Source organism: Nothoprocta perdicaria, unplaced genomic scaffold, assembly GCF_003342845.1.
Source record: "Nothoprocta perdicaria isolate Ctin4 unplaced genomic scaffold, notPer1 scaffold_645, whole genome shotgun sequence".
Classification (NCBI taxonomy): domain Eukaryota; kingdom Metazoa; phylum Chordata; class Aves; order Tinamiformes; family Tinamidae; genus Nothoprocta; species Nothoprocta perdicaria.
Genome location: NW_020455916.1, coordinates 13,502 through 31,905, shown reverse-complemented (window position 1 = coordinate 31,905; position 18,404 = coordinate 13,502). Strand labels below are relative to the sequence as shown.

General features: G+C 57.9%; 1 protein-coding gene and 1 long non-coding RNA gene across 2 annotated transcripts; both read right to left on the bottom strand.

Annotated features, from left to right (window-relative positions):
• Positions 1 to 1,020: 1,020 nt before the first annotated feature.
• Positions 1,021 to 1,379, bottom strand: LOC112956552. The gene is made up of 3 exons (XR_003251068.1): positions 1,294 to 1,379; positions 1,149 to 1,204; positions 1,021 to 1,049 (listed from the first exon to the last, which is right to left on the bottom strand). It is a non-coding gene; the product is annotated as an uncharacterized LOC112956552 (long non-coding RNA).
• A 552-nt stretch (positions 1,380 to 1,931) lies between these two features.
• On the bottom strand, positions 1,932 to 14,067 carry LOC112956554 (mucin-2-like). The gene is made up of 8 exons (XM_026050066.1): positions 4,887 to 14,067; positions 4,518 to 4,625; positions 3,644 to 3,759; positions 3,245 to 3,303; positions 2,882 to 3,027; positions 2,659 to 2,724; positions 2,393 to 2,555; positions 1,932 to 2,097 (listed from the first exon to the last, which is right to left on the bottom strand). Exons 1-8 carry the CDS (start codon positions 14,065 to 14,067, stop codon positions 1,932 to 1,934), a joined length of 10,005 nt encoding a protein of 3,334 aa, XP_025905851.1.
• Positions 14,068 to 18,404: the final 4,337 nt, after the last annotated feature.

Here is an 18,404-nt window from a genome sequence, read left to right as displayed (position 1 = left end):
AAAGGGGAGGTTCCTGCAGACTCGTCCCTCCCTTGCGGCGGGATTGGGTGTATCTTTGGCTGCGGCGAGGGGGAAAAGGGGATGGGGGAAAGGATGGAGAATTTGGTGGGTGACAAAGGAGGGTCCCCAGCACCCATGGGAACAGGAGAAGCTCTTCCTGGAGGGAAAAGGGGTTGGCTGTGTCCCATGGGGAATGCTCATGTCCCYGTGTCCCGTGAGAGCCTGTCGCATCCCAGAGGTCCCCTGCTTGTTCCCGGTGGGTTCTCCCATGGGGAATGTTCATGTCCCCATGTCTCACCAGAGCTGGTGGCACCCAGGGACCCGTTTGCTGCCGACACGTGGTGGGGTTTGGCTCCACCTCCTGGTATGGGATGCGGCACTGGATCCAAAGCAACCAACCAACTCCTCCCAAAAAAAGTGGGGTGGAAGAAGAGGCACCAGATGAACAATGTGCAGGCCAAATTCTGCACCACGTCTTCCAATCGCTTCTGTTCCTCTATGGAATGAGGGCATTTGCCCAAATTGAACGCCAAAATTGGCATTCTAGGAGGGGGGTTCTCTATCCCCGGTGCTCCCTGCAGTCCCYGGGCCCTGCTCTGTGCCCTGCTGTCACCTGCCTGCGGGTGACAAGCGAAGATGTCTGTCAGTGGTGCTGTGGGTGACAGGCGGAGCTGGGGAGCCCAAGGTTTCCTCTTGGCCCAGCCCCTCTTTTCTTTCTGGCCTGGGAATGCCAACAGAAGCTGGGTCAAGATCCTGGACGCAGGGTCGACACCCCAGAAATGCCGACAAAGTCAGGGTCACAAGCATGGAAAACGGCATTGGAATGGTGACCCTGGAAGTGGGGAAAACACCCCAAAATATCAACAAAAATGGGGTCATAGCCCTCCAAACTGCCCCACRAAGAGGCCTGGGGCTCTCCCACAGAGCCCGGGCTGATCCTTGCTCTGGTGTCACTGGACAGCAGTGCCCGTGAGGGGAAACGTCCAACCCCGAGGTCCCTCCGTGGGTCACAGCCGTGTGACGACGCTCTCCGGCCTCTGGATATGGATCTGCCGCAAGGAGGGAAGCGGAGAGGGAGGCCGTGAGCGGGAACGGGGACAGCTCCACCACTCCCGCATCTTCAGGGTGGGAAGGGAGCGCAGACTCACCGGTGTCGATGTATCCACRGACTCCTGGTCAACTCGGGTGTCCTCTGGGACGGCGCCTGCGGGGAGGAGGTTGGAACAGGCCTCAGGGGAGATGTTCGGAGCGGGATGAACCAGCTCCCACCAGCCCTGCGGGGACCCTCCGCACCTTTGTTCAGGAAAAAGAAGCTCCCTGRTGGGCTCCAGTCCTCGCACGAGTCCTCGTACCACTTCCTCGTTGCCGTCAAGGCGCTCATGCTGCCGGAGACAGATAAGATACATATGGAGTCACCCACAGAGGGTCCTTCCCCTCCCCAGACCCACCAGCTCCTCCTCTACCTCCTTCCCTAACGGACCCGAGACCTGCCCTATGAGTGGACGAGCTGAGGAGACCCTCCTGGAGCTCCTCCTCTACCTCCTCTACCTCCTTCSCTAACGGACCCGAGATCTGCCCTATGAGTGGACAAGCTGAGGAGACCCTCCTGGAGCTCCTCCTCTACCTCCTTCCCTAACGGACCCAAGACCTGCCCTATGAGTGGACGAGCTGAGGAGACTCTCCTGGAGCTCCTCCTCTACCTCCTTCCCTAATGGACCGGGACCTGCCCTATGAGTGGACAAGCTGAGGAGACCCTCCTGGAGCATCTCTGGGGTTTGGTCTAGGTCAAGGACCACCTTGTGCCGTGTGAAGAGGTTTCCTCCGTGATAACGTCCCTCGTCCCTCCCCAGTAACGTCCCTTGTCCCCAGAGAGGGAGCGCATTCACCCAAGCCATCCGAGCCAACCATTGCCCCTCGTTTTACGGCCCGTCTCACCTGTCAAATGACTTTGTTCTCCGGGCTCTGTAGAGGAGGCCAGCGAGGACAATGATGACCACGATCAGAACTGCTACGGCCAAGCCCAGCCCCACGGCGATCTTGCTGGTCCGGGTTTTGCAGCGGGTGCCCTGGTACCAGTAGATATTGGTCTCGTGGCAGCTGTGGGGAGGAATGGTGGAGATGAGCGCAAGGCCAGGAGCTCCACGAGCAGAGACCTCCCCCAGGTCCCATTTTTGGCTGCTTCTGCAAACGGAAGTCCCTTTTGGACTAAGATCCTGTTTCTATGATCCCTGCTCCAAATCCCTGGAGCTTTGGCCTGTTCCCACCCTGGGAGCTGAAGGGAGCAGAACACGTGAAGGTCAGAGGTGGTCATGGAGGTGGCACCRCAGTGGCAGCACCAAGCCATGGTCAGAAGTAGGTTGGGCAGAGGCGATGGATTTATGGCACCCCTTACAAGCACTGCGGGCCGCTGCGGGTGAGGTGGCACTGCCCGTAGTTGCAGTCGATGGTGCTCAGGGTGTTGGCCGTGCAGTTGGACATGCACAACAGCCCCGAGCTTGTCAGGTTGGGGAAGTAGAAGTCCTGGTAGCCCTCGGGGGTGATCTGCTGGCAGTAGGCTGGAGAGGAGAGAAGAGGGTAGTGAGATGGTGGTTACCCCGAACCCTCAAATGATGGTCACCCTGAGCCGTGACCCTCTGTGAGGACTCCCCATCCACTTACTCTCCACGTCGAAGGAAAGCGATCCRGGGTCAACCACGTTAACGGAGGAGTTGAAGCAGAGCTCGTCTGGAAAAGCAGAGGAGAAGCTGCCCCACATGGCGCCAAGCTCCTGCTGCCCTGGGGCTTCAAGGAGTCCCCGGGGCAGCAATGGGGGTTTTGGCTTCACGGCTACGTGTCACAACGTGTGTCCCATCTCCTCCCAAGCCCTCGCCGGGACGCTCACCCGTGCCCTCCGTGCAGTTCTGCTGGGCCGCTGCCGCCCGTATCTCTTCCCGCAGGACCAGGGAGAGGTTGCGGAGCTCGTCCTGCACTTGGGAGGTCACCGGCAGGGAGATGATCACTTTGTGATCTACCACGATGCTGCCAGGTCTGGAGGGACACAGAAGCCACCCTTCAGCCTGGACAACAGAGGACTTGCCCTCTGGATGAATCGGGAAAGCCACCGGCTGGGGCTGCAGGACAAGTGAGTCCTACTGTGACTTCTCCTTCCCCCAGGGGAAAACTTCAACCCCTCCAGGAGCCCTTTAGCTGCCTCCACTGCAGCAACCCAACACTTTCCTCCCATACCTCGTTCCCCAGCACTCACGTTAAACGTAGGATCTCGATGCCCCGGTATCCAGCAATGTTCTTGTAAACATTGTCCATCTGGAAGAGAAAAGGGCTCCATGCTCAGTGTCACAACCTCCATCCATCCATCCATCCATCCATCCATCCATCCATCCATCCCCTGGCTTTGCTTCACCATCATGAGAGGTTCTTCCTCCCCATCTTTGCCCGCTCCCCTCAAAACACACCAATATCTCCAGCAAGGAGCAGCCGGAGATGTTCCCAGTGGATGGAAGCAGGAAACACCTCCAGGATGCGGTTGAGGTGACAACCAGCAACACTAGATGCTTTCTGCTAGGGCATGTAGAAGGAAAACACAGGCACTTGGAGCATCCCGCTCCCTTCTCCAGGCAGGGCCATCCCTTCTCCCACGTCCCACCTGCTTGGTGAACTTCTGCACAAAGGCACGATACGCCGAAGAGCTGTTGTCCTTGAGGTCACTGGTGAACTCCTGGTTGGTGACCCGCACCTCCAGCTGTACRGTCCCATTTGCCTCTTTGGGGACACATAGAGAAGAAGGACAAGTCCAGACCAGAGAGCAGGGGATAAACAACCTCCCTGCAGGAGCTGCACAGGTTTCACCCCTCAACACCCACAATTTTAGACTTGCTGCACAGGAGCAAGAGAGGAACRTCCTCCAGCGCTTACCAACCAAACTGGAGCTCATCCAGGAGCCCATCTGGTGTCCTAGGTAAGACAGTCCCGCTACAGCTCAGTTCTTCATGCCCAAGATGAATATCCTCAAGACAACATAGACCACTTGGCTCAAACTCCTTAGGACCCAAAGCCCACTACAAGGCTTAAATGTCCTGATGGGCCTCACCTGGGACCTCTGTTCATTGGCCTGACAGCTGCACTTAAGCTCAGCTCATTGCATCTAGGGTTCTTCTTGTTGAATCTCTCTTTGTTCGCTTAAGCTCAGCTCATTGCATCTGCAGCTCCTCTGTGTTGAACCTCTCCCTGTAGTTGGTCCTGTCTCCTGGATATAAGGTGGACTTCTGTTGCTCCCTTATCTCCTGCTTAGAATCTCTGCATAGGTTCTGATTCATGGTCTTGCCCAATTTGCAAMGGTTGGCAGACCATCTTAAGACCAGTCCTGTTCTTCCAACCCTTTTAGGTGTCCTAGGACTGCGCCCTGGCTGGGAAAGGCTTTGCCTGGACCATGGTCACCCTCAGCTTGTCCTCCTTCATAAAGCAACCCCTTGCTGACAGATGGCTGACCTGGTAGGACCACGCCAGAGAAGACCTCTTACCGATTTTAGCGTCAAAGGTGTCCTCAGCAAATTCACACCGGTCACCCGTGACACCCGAGGGACACTGACACTGGCCGTTGACCCAGACAAATCCGTCCTCGCAAAGACCTGAGGTAAAGCAAGGCAAGAGAGTGAGAAGACAACTCCTTCTGCGACAGCTGGAACAAATCATGGTTGGGTAGATACCCGGCTTGGTGGTAGCTTGGGTACTGATGGTCCTCGTAGTGCTGGTGGTAGGGCTAGCTGTGGTGCTGCGTGTGGGTGTGTAAGTAACAGCAGGAGGTGCCGATGTGTTTCTGGTGGTGACCAAGGTGCCCACGGAGCTGGAGGAGGCAGTGGGAGGTGCAGAGGTGTGCATGGGAGCGTCACCTGAGGTGACAGAGTTGAGTGTGCTGGCTGYGTTGGGGTTGGTGGTGGTGGCCGAGCTGTTGGTGAAGACCGTGGAAGTTGCCGAGGTGTCTGAAGCGGTGGAGAAGGTGTTGGTGGTGCTGTCAGATGTTGTTGTGCTCTCCATACTCGGTGCAGAAGCTGAGATGGTGGTGGTGGAGCGTGAGGTGGGTGTGAGGGGCAAGACGCTGGCCGAGACGGTGGTGGTGGTTTCTCCATAGGAGGTGTTGGAGGTTGCTGTGCTCCCCAAGGCACCAGTGGAAGCTGCTGTGGTTTTGGTGGTCACGGTGTCCTGCATGGTTGTGGTGTCTGTGGGAGGGCGGCTGTTGATGCCTGGGGTGGTGGTGGAGGCAGATGCGGTGCTGGGAAGTGGAGAGGTTTCTGCGGTGCTTTGCCATGTGCTGCTGGTGGTGTGCGAGGTGTGAGCGGAGGATGAGGAGGTGTCCGTGGTGGAGGTGAAAGTGTCTGTGGAGGTGGTGGTCCTCACGGTCGTTCCCCCGGTGGCTGTGAGGGTGTTGGAGGAGTCTGATGAGGTTGGAGAGGTGYTTGTGGGGCCTAGTGAGACTTCAGCGGTGGAGGGGACATTCTCCGACGTTGTGGTGTAGGTGGTGCTGGAGGTGGCCACAGAAACCAAGCTCCCTGTAGAATCTGGTGTGGTGGTGGGCGAGTTGCCTGTGGTGGATGTGAGGGGGTTGCTGGTGGTGCCCGAGTTCATGGTGGTGGTGTGAGCAGAGGCTTGGGTTGTAGGTGCTGAGGKGTCTGCTGTGGTTGKCCATGGGCCACTGGTGGTGTCAGAGGTGTGAGTGGAGGTGGAGGAGATGGTGGTGGAGGAGGTGTAAGTGTGAGGAGAGGTGTCCATGGAGGTTGCGATGGTCCCGTCCAGGCTGCTGTCTGTGACCGAGGTGTCTGTAGAGACATTTGATTCCATGGAAGTTGCAGAGGTGTCGGTGGTGGTTGAGGAGGAGGAGGTGGGAGGTTCTGAGGTGTCTGTGGAGGAGGTCGTGGTGGCGTTAGGGGTGTCTGTGGGAGGAGAAGTGTCCATGGGGGTGGTCAGGGTTCCAAGGGTGGTTGATGCCGTGTCYGTGGCTATCTCAGTGCTTGATGTAGTCTCTGTAGAGGTGGCCACCGTAGAGTCGTCCTTGTCCATGGTGGGTGCTGAGGATCCTCYTGTGGTTGCAGAGGTGCCCAGGGTGGCAGAGGAGGCTCCCGGGGTTGCAGCAGCATTTGTAGGACTTTCCGAAGGAGCCGTGGCCGTGGTGGAGATGCTTGATAGGGTTGAAGGGGAGCTGGAGGTGGCTTGGGAGGTTTCTGTGTTGGAGCTGAAGGTGGTGGCGAGAGTTGTGGGGATGACAGTGGATGAAGCTGCGGTTCCAACGTCATCTGTAGACGGTGGTATGGAGAAGCTGGTGGTATGCAAGATGTCTGTGGTGGGTGTGAGGGGGCTGCTGTWGATGTCCATGGTGGTAGTGGAGGAGTCCAAAGCAGAGGTGGGAGKTCCTGAGGTTGCTGCGGTTCCCAAGGGCTCTGTGGAAGGTGGTGTGGTGGTTGTGGGYGTGGTGTCTGTGAGGGGGCTGCTCTGGATGTCCAAGGTGGTCATGGTGGTCTCAGCACTCGCGGTGGTGGCGCTTGTTGTAGTCACGGAGGTCTCTGTTGAATGGGGTGTGTTATTGGGGCGGGTGGTATCCAAGGTGGCCGAGGTGCCTGTGGATGTTGCAGGGGTGCCTGTGGTGGTTGTCAGGGAGGTGGTGGGAGGTTCTGAGGTGTCGATGGTTGTTTTGGAGGAGGCCGTGGAGGTGTTTGGGGTGTCTGTGGGAGGAGATGTGTCCATGGGGGTGGTCAGGGTTCCTGTGGTGGTGGATGCAGTGTCCATGGGCATCTCAGTACYTAGGGTGATGGTTGTTAAGGTGGTTGCTGTAGAGTTGTCCGTGCCCATGGTGGGTGCTGAGGGTTCTCTTGTGGCTGCAGAGGTGCCTGGTCTGGCCGAGGAGGCTCCAGGGGTTGTCGTGATGTTAGTAGGAGTCTCCCAAGTGCCCATATTGGTGGTGGTGGAGAAGGCTGATGAGGATGGAGTGGTGCTTGTGCTTCCATGGGAGATTTCTGTGGTAGTTCTGGACGTGGTAGAGAGGGTGTCCRTGGATGTGGAGGAGATGGCGGTGGAGGAGGTGTAAGTTTGAGGAGAGGTGTCCATGGAGGTTACAATGGTCCCTTCCAGGCTGCTGTCTGTGACCGAGGTGTCTGTAGAGACACGAGTGTCTGTGGAAGTTGCAGMGGTGTCGGTGGTGGTTGAGGAGGAGGAGGTGGGAGGTTCTGAGGTGTCTGTGGAGGAGGCTGTGGTGGCGGTTGGAGTGTCTGTGGCAGGAGATGTGTCCATGGGGGTGGTCAGGGTTCCTGTGGTGGTGCTTGATGCAGTGTCCGTGGGCATCTCAGTGCTTAATGTGGTGGCTGTTAATGTGATTGCTGTAGAGCTGTCCATGTCCATGGTGGTGGCTGACGTTTCTCTTGTGGCTGCTGAGGTGCCCAGGGTGCCAGAGGAAGCCCCAGGGGTTGTAGTGGCGCTCATGGGAGTTTCCCAAGTGCCCATGTTGGTTGTGGAGAAGACCGATGAGGTCAGAGTGGTGCTTGTGGTGACTTCTGAGATCTCCTTGGTGGTTCTGGACGTGGTGGAGAGGGTGGCAGAGGTGTGTGCTGTGGTTGGCCATGGGCCACTGGTGGTGTCGGAGGTGTGAGTGGAGGAGGCAGCAGTGTCTTTGGTGGAGGTGTCCGTGTTGGTGTCCGTGGTGAGGGGTGAGGATTGTTCAGGGCTTGTGGAGGTGTCCAGGGTRGCTGAGGAGATCGCAGGGGTTGCAGCGGGTTGTGTGGGAGTGTCAGGAGGGCCCTTGGTGGTGGAGAAGGTGGATGGTGTTGGAGAGACGGTTGTGGTGTCTTGGGAGACTTCGTTGGTGGAGCTGAAGGTGGTGGAGAGGGTGTTGGAGATAAGAGTGGATGAAGCCGCGGATCCCATGGCGTGTGTAGAAGATGGTGTGGTGAAGGTGGTGTCCAAGCTGTCTGTGGTGCCTGTGAGGGGGCTGCTGTGGATGCCCGAGGTGGTCATGGTGGTCTCAGCACTAGTGGTGGTGACAGTCGTTGTGGTTGTCGGATTCTCTGAGGAATGTGGTGTGTTTGTGGTGGTGGTGGCATCCGAGGTGTCTGTGTCCGTGGGAGTTGTGGAGGTGTGTGTGGTGGTTGATGAGGAGGAGGTGGGAGGTTCTGAGTTTTCTGTGGTTGTTTTGGAGGAGGCCGTGGAGGTGTTTGGGGTGTCTGTGGGAGGAGATGTGTCCATGGGGGTGGTCAGGGTTCCAAGGGTGGTTGATGCCGTGTCCGTGGCTATCTCAGTGCTTAATGTAGTCGCTGTGGAGGTGGCCACCGTAGAGTCKTCCTTGTCCATGGTGGGTGCTGAGGATCCTCCTGTGGTTGCCGAGGTGCCCAGGGTGGCAGAGGAGGCTCCCGGGGTTGCAGCACCATTTGTAGGACTTTCCGAAGGAGCCGTGGCCGTGGTGGAGATGCTTGATAGGGTTGAAGGGGAGCTGGAGGTGGCTTGGGAGGTTTCTGTGTTGGAGCTGAAGGTGGTGGCGAGAGTTGTGGGGATGACAGTGGATGAAGCTGCGGTTCCAACGTCATCTATAGACGGTGGTATGGAGAAGCTGGTGGTATGCAAGATGTCTGTGGTGGGTGTCAGGGGGCTGCTGTTGATGTCCATGGTGGCGGTGGAGAAGGAGTCCAAAGCAGAGGTGGGAGGTCCTGAGGTTGCTGCGGTTCCCAAGGCCGCTGTTGCAGCTGGTGTGGTGCTGGTGGTGTCTGCGAGGGGGCTGCTGTGGGTGTCCAGTCTGGTTGCAGTAGTCCTGTCTGGGCTGCTGTTAGTGACCAAGGTGTCTGTAGAGACGTGTGTGTCTGTGGAAGTTGCCGAGGTGTGTGTGGCCGTTGTTAAAGAGGTGGTGGGAGGTTCTGAGGTGTCTGTGGTTGTTTTGGAGGAGGTTGTGGTGCTGTGGTGTGGGGTGTCTGTGGGAGATGTGTCCATGGGGGTGGTCAGCGTCCCTATGGTGCTTGATGCGGTGTCCATGGGCATCTCAGTGCTCAGTGTGATGGCTGTGAAGGCGGTTGCTGTAGAGTCGTCCATGTCTGTGGTGGGTGAAGAGGTTTCTCCTGTGGCTGTCGAGATACCTGGAGTGGCCGAGGAGGCTCCAGATGTCGTAGGGATGTAGGAGGGAGTTTCCCAAGGACTGCTATTGGTGGTGGTGGGGAAGGCTGGTGAGGAAGGACTGGTGCTTGTGGTGGCTTGTGAGACCTCAGTGGTGGTTGTGGAAGTGTTGGGGAGCCTGGTAGTGGTGCTGTGAGATGGAGCTGCGCTTCCCATGCTCCRTGTAGAAGCTGAGCTGGTGGTGGTGGAGTGTGAGGTGTGTGTGAGGGCAGTGCTGGCCAAGGTGTTCTTGGTGGTGTCTGCAGAGGTGGGAGCTGTTGTAGGTGCTGAGGTGTCTGCTGTGGATGGCCATGTGCCACTGGGGGTGTCAGAGGTGTGAGTGGAGGAGGAGGAGCTGGGTGTGGAGGAGGTGTAAGTGTGAGGAGAGGTGTCCGTGGTGGATGCAGTGGTCCTGTCTGGGCTGCTGTTAGTGACCGAGGTGTCTGCAGAGAYGTGTGTGTCCGTGGAAGTTGCTGRGGTGTGTGTGGTGGTTGTTAAAGAGGAGGTGGGAAGTTGTGAGTCATCTGTGGTCATTTTGGAGGAGGCCATGGAGGTGTTCGGGGGGTCTGTGGGAGATGTGTCAATGGGGGTGGTCAGGGTTCCTATGGTAGTTGATGCAGAGTCCATGGGCATCTCAGTGCTCAACGTGGTAGCTCTCAAGGTGGCCACTCTAGAGGTGTCCATGTCCATGGTGGGTGCTGAGGTTTCTCTTGTGGTTGTGGAGGTGCCTAGACTTGCAGAGGAGTCCCAAGGGGTTGCAGCAGTTTCTGTGCCAGTTTGGGGTGTGCTCTCGATGGTGGAGAGGGTGGATTGTGTTGGAAAGCTCCTTGTGGTGCCTTGGGAGGTTCCTTTGGTGGAGTGGAAGGTGGTGGAAACRGTGTTGGAGTTGAGAGTGGATGAAGCTGCGGTTCCCACGTCGTCTGTAGAAGCTGGTGTGGTGAAGGTGGTGTCCAGGGTGGCTGTGGTGCCTGCGAGGGGGCTGCTGTTGATGCCCGTGGTGGTGGAGGAGTCCAAAGCAGAGGTGGGATGTTCTGAGGTTGGCGCAATTCCCAAGGCCTCTGTGGAAGCTGTGGGGGTGGTCCTTGTGCCCGTGGCRGCAGTGACGGGGCTGCTGTTGATGTCCAAGGTGGTCATGGTGGTCTCAGCACTAGGGCTGATGGTTAATGTGGGGGTTGATGAGGTCTCTGTTGAATGTGGTGGGGTTTTGGTGGTGTTCGTGTCCAAGGTTGCTGTGGTGCCTGTGTCTGGGGATGTTGCAGGGGTGTCTGTGGTGGTTGTGAAGGAGGTGGTGGRAGGTTCTGAGGTGTGTGTGGGTGTTTTGGAGGGGGWTGTGGAGCTCTTTGGTGTGTCTATGGGAGGAGATGTGTCCATGGTGGTGGTCAGGGTCACTATGGTGTTTGCGGTGTCCATGGGCATCTCAGTGCTTGATGTGATAGTTGTGAAGTTGTTTGCTGTAGAGCTGTCCATGGTGGGTGGTGAGGTTTCTCTTGTGGCTGCAGAGGTGCCCAGGGTGGCCAAGGAGGCCTCAGGGGTTGTAGTGATGTTGGAGGGAGTCTCCGAATGGCCCCTATTGGTGGTGGTGGAGAAGGTTGAAGAGGATGTAGTGGTGCTTGTGATGCCTTGGGAGATTTCTATGGTGGTCCTGGAAGTGGTGGAGAGTGTGGAACGAGTGATGATGGAAGGAGCTGCACTTCCCGTGCTCTGTGTAGAAACTGAGCTGGTGGTGGTGGAGTGTGAGGTGTGTGTGAGGGCAGTGCTGGCCAAGGTGGTGGTGGTGTCTGCAGAGGTGGTGGCGGTTGTAGGTGCTGAGGTGTCTGCTGTGGTTGGCCATGTACCACTGGTGGTGTCAGAGGTGTGAGTGGATGTGGAAGAGGTCACCATGGAGGAGGTGTCAGTGTGAGGAGAGGTGTCCATGGTGGTTGTGGTGGTCRTGCCTGGGCTGTTGTCTGTCACGGAGGTGTCTGCAGAGACGTGTGTGCCTGTGGAAGTTGCAGAGGTGTGTGTGGTTGTTGAGGAGGAGGAGGTGGGCTTTTCAGAGGTGTCTGTGGAGGAGGCCGTGGTGGTRTTTGGGGTGTCTGTGGGAGGAGATGTGTCCATGGGCCCGGTGAGGGTTCCTATGGTGCTTGATGCAGAGTCTGAGGGCATCTCAGTGCTTAATGTTGTGGCTATTAATGTGATTGCTGTAGAGCTGTCCATGTCCATGGGGGGTGCTGAGGTTTCTCTTGTAGCTGCAGAGGTGCCCAGGGTGGTCAAGTAGACTTCTGGGGTTGTGGAAATACTGGAGGGAGTCTCCCAAGGGCCTGTATTGGTGCTGGTGGTGAAGGCTGATGGGGACGGAGTGGTGCTAGTGGTGACTTGGGACATTCCTGTGGTGGTTCTGGACATGGTTGGGAGCGTGGGAGTGGTGCTGTGAGATGGAGTTGTGCTTCCCATGGTCTGTGTAGAAGCTGAGCTGGTGGTGGTGGAGTGTGAGGTGTGTGTGAGGGCAGTGCTGGCCAAGCTGGTGGAGGTGTCTGCATAGCCAGGGGTGCTTGTACGGGCTGAGGTGTCTGCTGTGGTTGGCCAYGTGTCCTGAGTGGTTTCAGAGGTGTGAGTGGAGGTGGAGGAGGTGGCTGTGGAGGAGGTGTCAGTGTGAGGAGAGGTGTCCGTGCTGGTTGTGGTGGTCATGCTTGGGCTGTTTTCTGTGACCGAGGTTTCTGTAGAGACATGTGTGCCTGTGGAAGTTGCAGAGGTGTCGGTGGTGGTTGGTGAAGGGGAGATAAGAGATTCTGAGGTGTCCACGTTTGTTTTGGAGGAGGCCATGGCGGTGTTTTGAGTGTCTGTGGGAGGAGATGTGTCCATGGAAGTGATCAAGGTTCTTGCTGTGGATGATGAAGAATCTGTGTGGCTCTTAGTGCTTAAAGMGGTGGCTGTGAAGGTGGTTGCTGTAGAGTTGTCCATGTCCATGGTGGTGGCTGAGGCTTTTCTTGTGGCTGCAGAAGTGCCCAGGGAGGCAGAGGAGGTCCCAGAGGCTGCATCGGTGCTCGTTGGAGTTTCCCAAGTGCCCATGTTGGTTGTGGAGAAGGTTGATGAGGTTGGCGTGTTGCTTATGGTGGCCTGTGAGATCTCATTGGTGGTTCTGGAAGTGGTGGAGAGGGTGGYGGAGGTGTCTGCTGTGGTTGGCCATGCGCTACTGGTGGTGTCAGAGGTGTGAGTGGATGTGGAGGAGATGGTGGTGGAGGAGAAGTAAGTGTGAGGAGAGGTGTCCATGGTGGTTGTGGTGGTCATGCTTGGGCTGTTGTTTGTGACCAAGGTGTCTGTAGAGACATGTGTGCCTGTGGAAGTTGCAGAGGTGTCTGTAGTGGTTGAGGAGGAGGAGGTGGGAGGTTCTGAGGTGTCTGTGGAGGAGGCTGTGGAGGTGTTTGGGGTGTCTGTGGGAGGAGATGTGTCCATGGGGGTGGTCAGGGTTCCTACAGTGCTTGATGCGTAATTGGTTGGCACCTCAGTCCTTGCTGTGGTGGCTGTGAAGATGGTTGCTGTAGAGTTGTCCATGTCCATGGTGGATGCTGAGGTTTCTCTTGTGGTTTTGGAGGTGCTTAGACTGGCTGAGGAGGCTCCAGGTGTTGGTACGATGTTTGTAAGAGTCTGCCAAGTGCCCTTGTTGGTGGAGGAGAAGGTTGATGAGGATGGAGAGGTGCTTGTGGTGCCTTGGAAGGTCTCGTTGGTGGTCTCGGAAATGGTGGAAAGGGTGTTGGAGGGGCCGTGAGATGGAGCTGAGCTCCCCATGCTCTGTATTGAAGTTGAAATGATGATGGTGGAATGGGAGGTGTGTGTGAGGGCAGTGCTGGCCAAGGTGGTGGTGGTGTCTGCATATGTGGGGGCAGTTGTAGGTGCTAGAGGGCTGCTGATGGTCTCCAAGGTGACGGCAGTTTGAGCAGGGGAGACGGTTTCAGGTGCTGAGGTTTGGGCTGTTGTTTGCCAAGTACCACCGGGGGTGCCGGAGATTCCAGTGAAGGATGAAGAGGTGAGTTTGGTCAGGGTGTCCATGTCCACGTCGCTAGTGAACGTTGAGGTTTGTGCAGGGGTTGCATAGGTGCCCAGGTTGGCAGAGGAGACCACGGAGGTTTCAGAYTTGGGTGGGGGACTTTCAGAAGACCCCTCGGTGGTGGGGGGGAAGGTTGAGGAGGTTGGAGAGGTGCTTGCGGTGGCTTGGGAGATTTCCATGGTGGAGGTGAAGGTACCAGAGGAGGTGACAACGGCGGCACTGGAGTTCGCTGCATTGCCCTCGGTCTCTGTAAATGGTAGTGTGGAGGTGACTGTGGAAGTTGGTGTGATGGAACYAATGTCCGAGGTCAACGTGAGGGGACTGCTGCTGATGCCTGAGGTGATGGTGTTGGTGGTGGAGGCTGCTGAGCTTTCCAACGCCTGTGTAGAAKCTGACGTTCTTTTGACCGTGGTGGTGTCCAAGGTGTTCATCATGTCCGTGGGAGGGYGGCTGTTGATCCCTGAGGTGGTGGAGACAAAAGTGGGGCTGGGAAACGCGGACGTTTCTGCAGTGGTTTCCCAGTTGCCCCTAGTGGTCACAGCGGTGGTTGTGGTGGAGAATGAAGTGCCCATGGTGGAGGTGTAAGTGCCCTCTGTGGTGCTGGAGGTGTAAGCGTCCCCCGTGGGGCTGTGTGAGGTGAGTGTGGTGGTCATGTCGTGGTTGCTATTGGTGGCCAGCGTGCCTGTGGAGACACCTGCAGCTGTGGAAGCTGCCGAGGTGTCTGGGGCGGTTGGCCAGGAGGARGTGTTAGGAAGTTCTGAGGTGTCTCTGGTTGTTTTGGAGGCCATGGTGGTATCTAGGGAGTCTGTGGGGGGAGAAGTGTCCATGGGGGTGGTCGGAGTTCCTACAGTGGTTGGTGCAGAGTCCATGGGCATCTCAGTGCTCAATGCGGTGGCTGTTAAGGTGGCCACAGCAGAGTTGTCCATGTCCTGGTTGGATATTGAGGCTCCTCCTGTGGTTGCAGAGGTCCCCGGGGTGGCAGAGGAGGCCCCAGGGGTTTCAGTGGTGTGTGGGGGAGCCTGGGAAGGGCCCTTGGTGGTGACRGAGGAGACTGGTGAGGTAGGAGAGGAGTTTGTGGCGATGGGGGGGGTTTCATTGCTGTGGGTGGGAGCTGTGAAATGGGTGGAGGATGTGCCACTGGTGGTGGCTGTGGTTAGCAGCRTCTCTGTAGAAGATGGTCTGGTGGTGGTGGTGATGGTTGAGTTGATTGCAAGGGGGCTGCTCTTGGTGCCGGTGCTGGAGCTGAGTGGTTCGGTCGCATCAGCTGCTGTGCAGTCTGGAAGAGAGAATTTGACCRTGACCTTTCCAGGCCAATCTCCAGTGCTCCACTGGCAATCAGGTCCCTTCTAGGGTCAGGAGGACCCTGGCTGCTCTTCCCACCCTTCTCCTCCAGCATATTTCCCCCCAAAGCTCCATCTCCTTCAGGTCCCRCCCTGCAGTGCCAGGTGCGGTCAGAGGGTTGTGCTCGTGTAACACCTGATCTACGTAGGCCTGGACATTCCTCCCTGGCGCTTGGTGGCATCAGCTGSGAGCTCCTGCTTCCCACCACGTTCCTGGCGGGAACGGGGCTCTTTTCCATGAGCAAAAAGCCGGACCGTACAACCCGCCCCAGGGTTCCATAAGGAGAAGGTCTTCCCAGGAGCSCGTCACCCACCGCAGTTGCGTGGTGGTTGCTCACAAGCCTGGGGTGTCTTTGGGAGGAGATGGTCCCGACGCTTTCCCAGGGTGATGGGTGCGGAACCGCGGGGCTCTGTGTCAAGGAGGTGGTGCAAGGCGCTGCCACCAGGCCTGGAGGGTGGTGGGAACCTTGGACAACCTTGATCCCTGGTCAGCCCCCTTCCCTTAACCCCCCTGCCAACTCACGGCTCTTCTGGTGTGGGTCTGAGATGGGGAGAGGTGGGGAAGGAAGGATGAGACCTTCAGAGCAAGCTCTGATGGGGAAATTCAGCCCCCTTGCCTTGATAGTTCCCTGAGATGTTTAAGTTGGTTTGAGCTCTGCCAGCTTTAAAAAAAGTGCTTTTTAAACAAAAAAAGAAAGAAAGAAAAAAAGAGACATTTCTGCTCCGGCTTTTAATTGAAGCTCTTTAGAAGAGGTCATGCTGTCTTTTGCCCAAATTAGCCTCCATTAAGCAATGAGCTCCCCGGCTTCCTGGGAGCACTTAACGAGATTTGATGGCTCCGAGCGCGGTGACTCTGATGTGCGCAGTGAGGCGGSGGGGGACGCGGGCAGGGGGCCGATTGGCCGCCCGGCGCCTGCGAGTGCTCCTCAAGAGCTGAAGCGATGGAGGATGGGCACGGAGAAACGCTCYGAAGGTTGGAGCAGGACCGGCGAGCAATGGTGGGGGAGGAAGGGAGCAGCTCCCCAACGGGCGGGTTGGTTGTGGGGTGATGTGACCAGTCAGGTCTTATCAACAGGGTCACGTTGATGCAGGCGGAGATCTGGCCCAGGGCAAGCTGCATCCCGACAGGAGGGCTCGTAGGTGATGTGGGGTGAGGGGTGCTGAAGGAGACCCCCAGCTAGATGCCATGGGTCAACTTACCGAACTAGATGTAATAGCTGATGTGGGTGGGCAGGGCTGAAGGAGACCCTGAGCTAGATGTCATGGGTCACCTTCCAAACTAGATGTCGTAGGTGATGTGGGGTGAGGGGGGCTGAAGGAGACCCTGAGCTAGATGCCATGGGTCACCTTCCCAAACTAGATGTAATAGCTGATGTGGGGTGGGCAGGGCTGAAGGAGACCCCGAGCTAGATGTCATGGGTCATCTTTCCTGGGAAAACCAGCCTGCAGTGGGGGATGGATCACTGCGCGGAGGCCCTCTTCGAGCAGCAAGGTGCCCCATTGCTGTCACCGTCTCAGGAGATAAATCCAAGCTCTCGACCTCGGAATGCCCCTCCAGCTGCCCCGGGGCTCCCATGGGTGGGATGGGGTTGGATGGAGAGGAGTGAGGCTGCCAGCTCAGAAGGAGGAATGGAGGCAGCAGCACTGAGGCCTCACTGCGGCTGGGAGGGTGAACTTGCACAGCAGGGGTGAGTGGGACAGGTCAATCGTTGGCTCATGGAGGAGAAACTCATGCGCTCAGGGGGACGTGGCCCTTTTGGGGATGTCTTACAACCTAGGAGGAGCATTTCGGGGGCAGTTTCATAGCTAAGAAACCCCGAAGGAGCAATATCTCCCATCTCCTGGGGAGGGCCACAGTTTTCTCCTCCATCCCCCTGCAAAAAAAACCATCCGGAAATGCCACGTTGAAAGGCCGAGACTCCCGCCATACCTTGGGAGATGAAGAGGAGCAGGAGGAAGGGAACAGTGGAGAACATCTTCCCAAGTCACCGATCCATAGGCGACAGGAGCAGCATCCCAGAGCCGCGAGCCGCGCGAGGTGCCGGGAGAGCAGGAGCAGGCGGCGGCGGCAGAGTCAAGGGGAAGAGATGCCAGGGACCTTTGCCCCCTGCACGTGGAGCGAAGCCGCTTTCTTCCATCGCGCCCATCGTTTTACGAGCCGCGTTCCGGTGGCGAGTGCCAAGTTACGAGGGTTTCCCAAGAAGAAACGAGAGTGTGCGACAATCGGAAGCAACGGGAGGCCAAAAGGCACATGCTCCGCGGGAGGCCGGGTCCGTCCGCCGGCCCGGCCACGTCCGCAGAGATGCTGCACCGCGCTCGCCGTGGCTGCGTGGACACAGGGATCGCCCGCCCTGGATTTGGATGGTGCCCATCCAAATACCCTGCCCCTCATCTCCCTTGGCCCACGCCTGGACCACCGCAAATACCAAGGGCTGGTTTTTAATATGAGGCRAAGTGAGTCGGTGTTGACCCCGGCTTGGCTGGGAGCTCCGTCCTGCAGAACTGCCGTTCCGCAGTTGCCCCCGGGGCTCCCCAACCCCACAATTTCAGTCCACTGAGTCGCGGGGGTGGGAAACTCTCAAAGAAACGGCCCAGAAATCATTTTGGCAGCCCTCCAACGCCACCCCAGCCCCCTCCCCGCCTCTCCTTTGTCCTGCTTCTTCAGCTCTTGTGTGCGTTCCCACACGCAGGGAAGGGCCGTTTTCCGCCCCAAAAGCAAACATCCTAATCTCCTCATTGATACCACTGCAAAGCAGCTGGCGAGGGCCGTGAGAGGGATGAGGAAATGACAGCGGGGGGGTGGAGGAGGGGAGAGAAGACCATTTTATTGAGCTTCTGGATGGAATCGCTGAGTCAGTGCCCTAGGGGCCAAGTGGGCAACCCTCAACGCTTGGGGGGCTTTTTCCTTGTCCCGGAGCAGCGRGACCTCCGTTTTCCCAGGATGAGGGTACTTTGCAAACACCGGGGGGGTGCTGCAGCATTTCCCACCCCCACAGAGGTGGAACGGCCGCAACTGGTGTTTCCTAGACGCGGTTGCCCCGACGGGAGCGTCTGCTCCGGAWTTGGGCAGCCCGGAGCGGCGGCTCTGGTTTTGGCCCGTATCCGGGGACACTGACGCCTGGAGGGTGCTCCCCACCCTCGGGATTTCCCCGCCGTCCTCACCACCTCATTTGCCTTGGGTCTGTTCCAGGAAGTACAATAAATACTTTTAATAAATAGAATTTCCGCGGGATCGAGTTCCTCCTCCGGCYGGGGAGCCAAGCCCGGCTGCGTTAAGCAGTAGATGCAGTGGCGTCCTCTCCAGCAAGGGGTAAAAAAGGGGGGCAAAAGAGACCCCCTCCTCTCACAGAGGTGCCAAATTGACCTGCATCTCCCCCAAAACAGAGGGCGTCAAGAAATACCGGTGGCTTTCCCTGCTTCCCCTTTCCGAAGGCCAAAGCTTGGGGTCGCTCGGGCTTCTCTTGCGCCGTGCACGGACCCGGTCCTGTTGTAGCCCCCCAGCACGGGATCTTGCAGGCCAAGAGGGGAGCCGGATCCTTGTGTTTGGACCCCTCCACGCTGACCCTCCACCCTCATCATCCCATCACCGTGTGGGGCTGAGCAGCCCCCAAGTTTTCCCCGTTGCCCAGCCCTGTCTCAAGGGGATGTTGAGTTTTGAGGTCCCGCTTCCCAGTCCATGGGGCGCTATAGGGAATCAGCAGCTTCCTCCGACGGCTGCATCTGCAAGGAGGAGGAGGAAGGTGCGGTGAGAGGGAGAGCTTGGAGGCGTCACACGGGACACCCCGGACCACTAGCGTTGTCTGGGTACCTACCGGCATGGAGAAGGAGGCGGCCTCCGCATTGGGCTTGTAAGCGCTGGGGGTGTTGGAGGCTGGGGAGGACAGAGGCGTGATGCGTGAGGACCCACCATGGGCAAGGCTCTC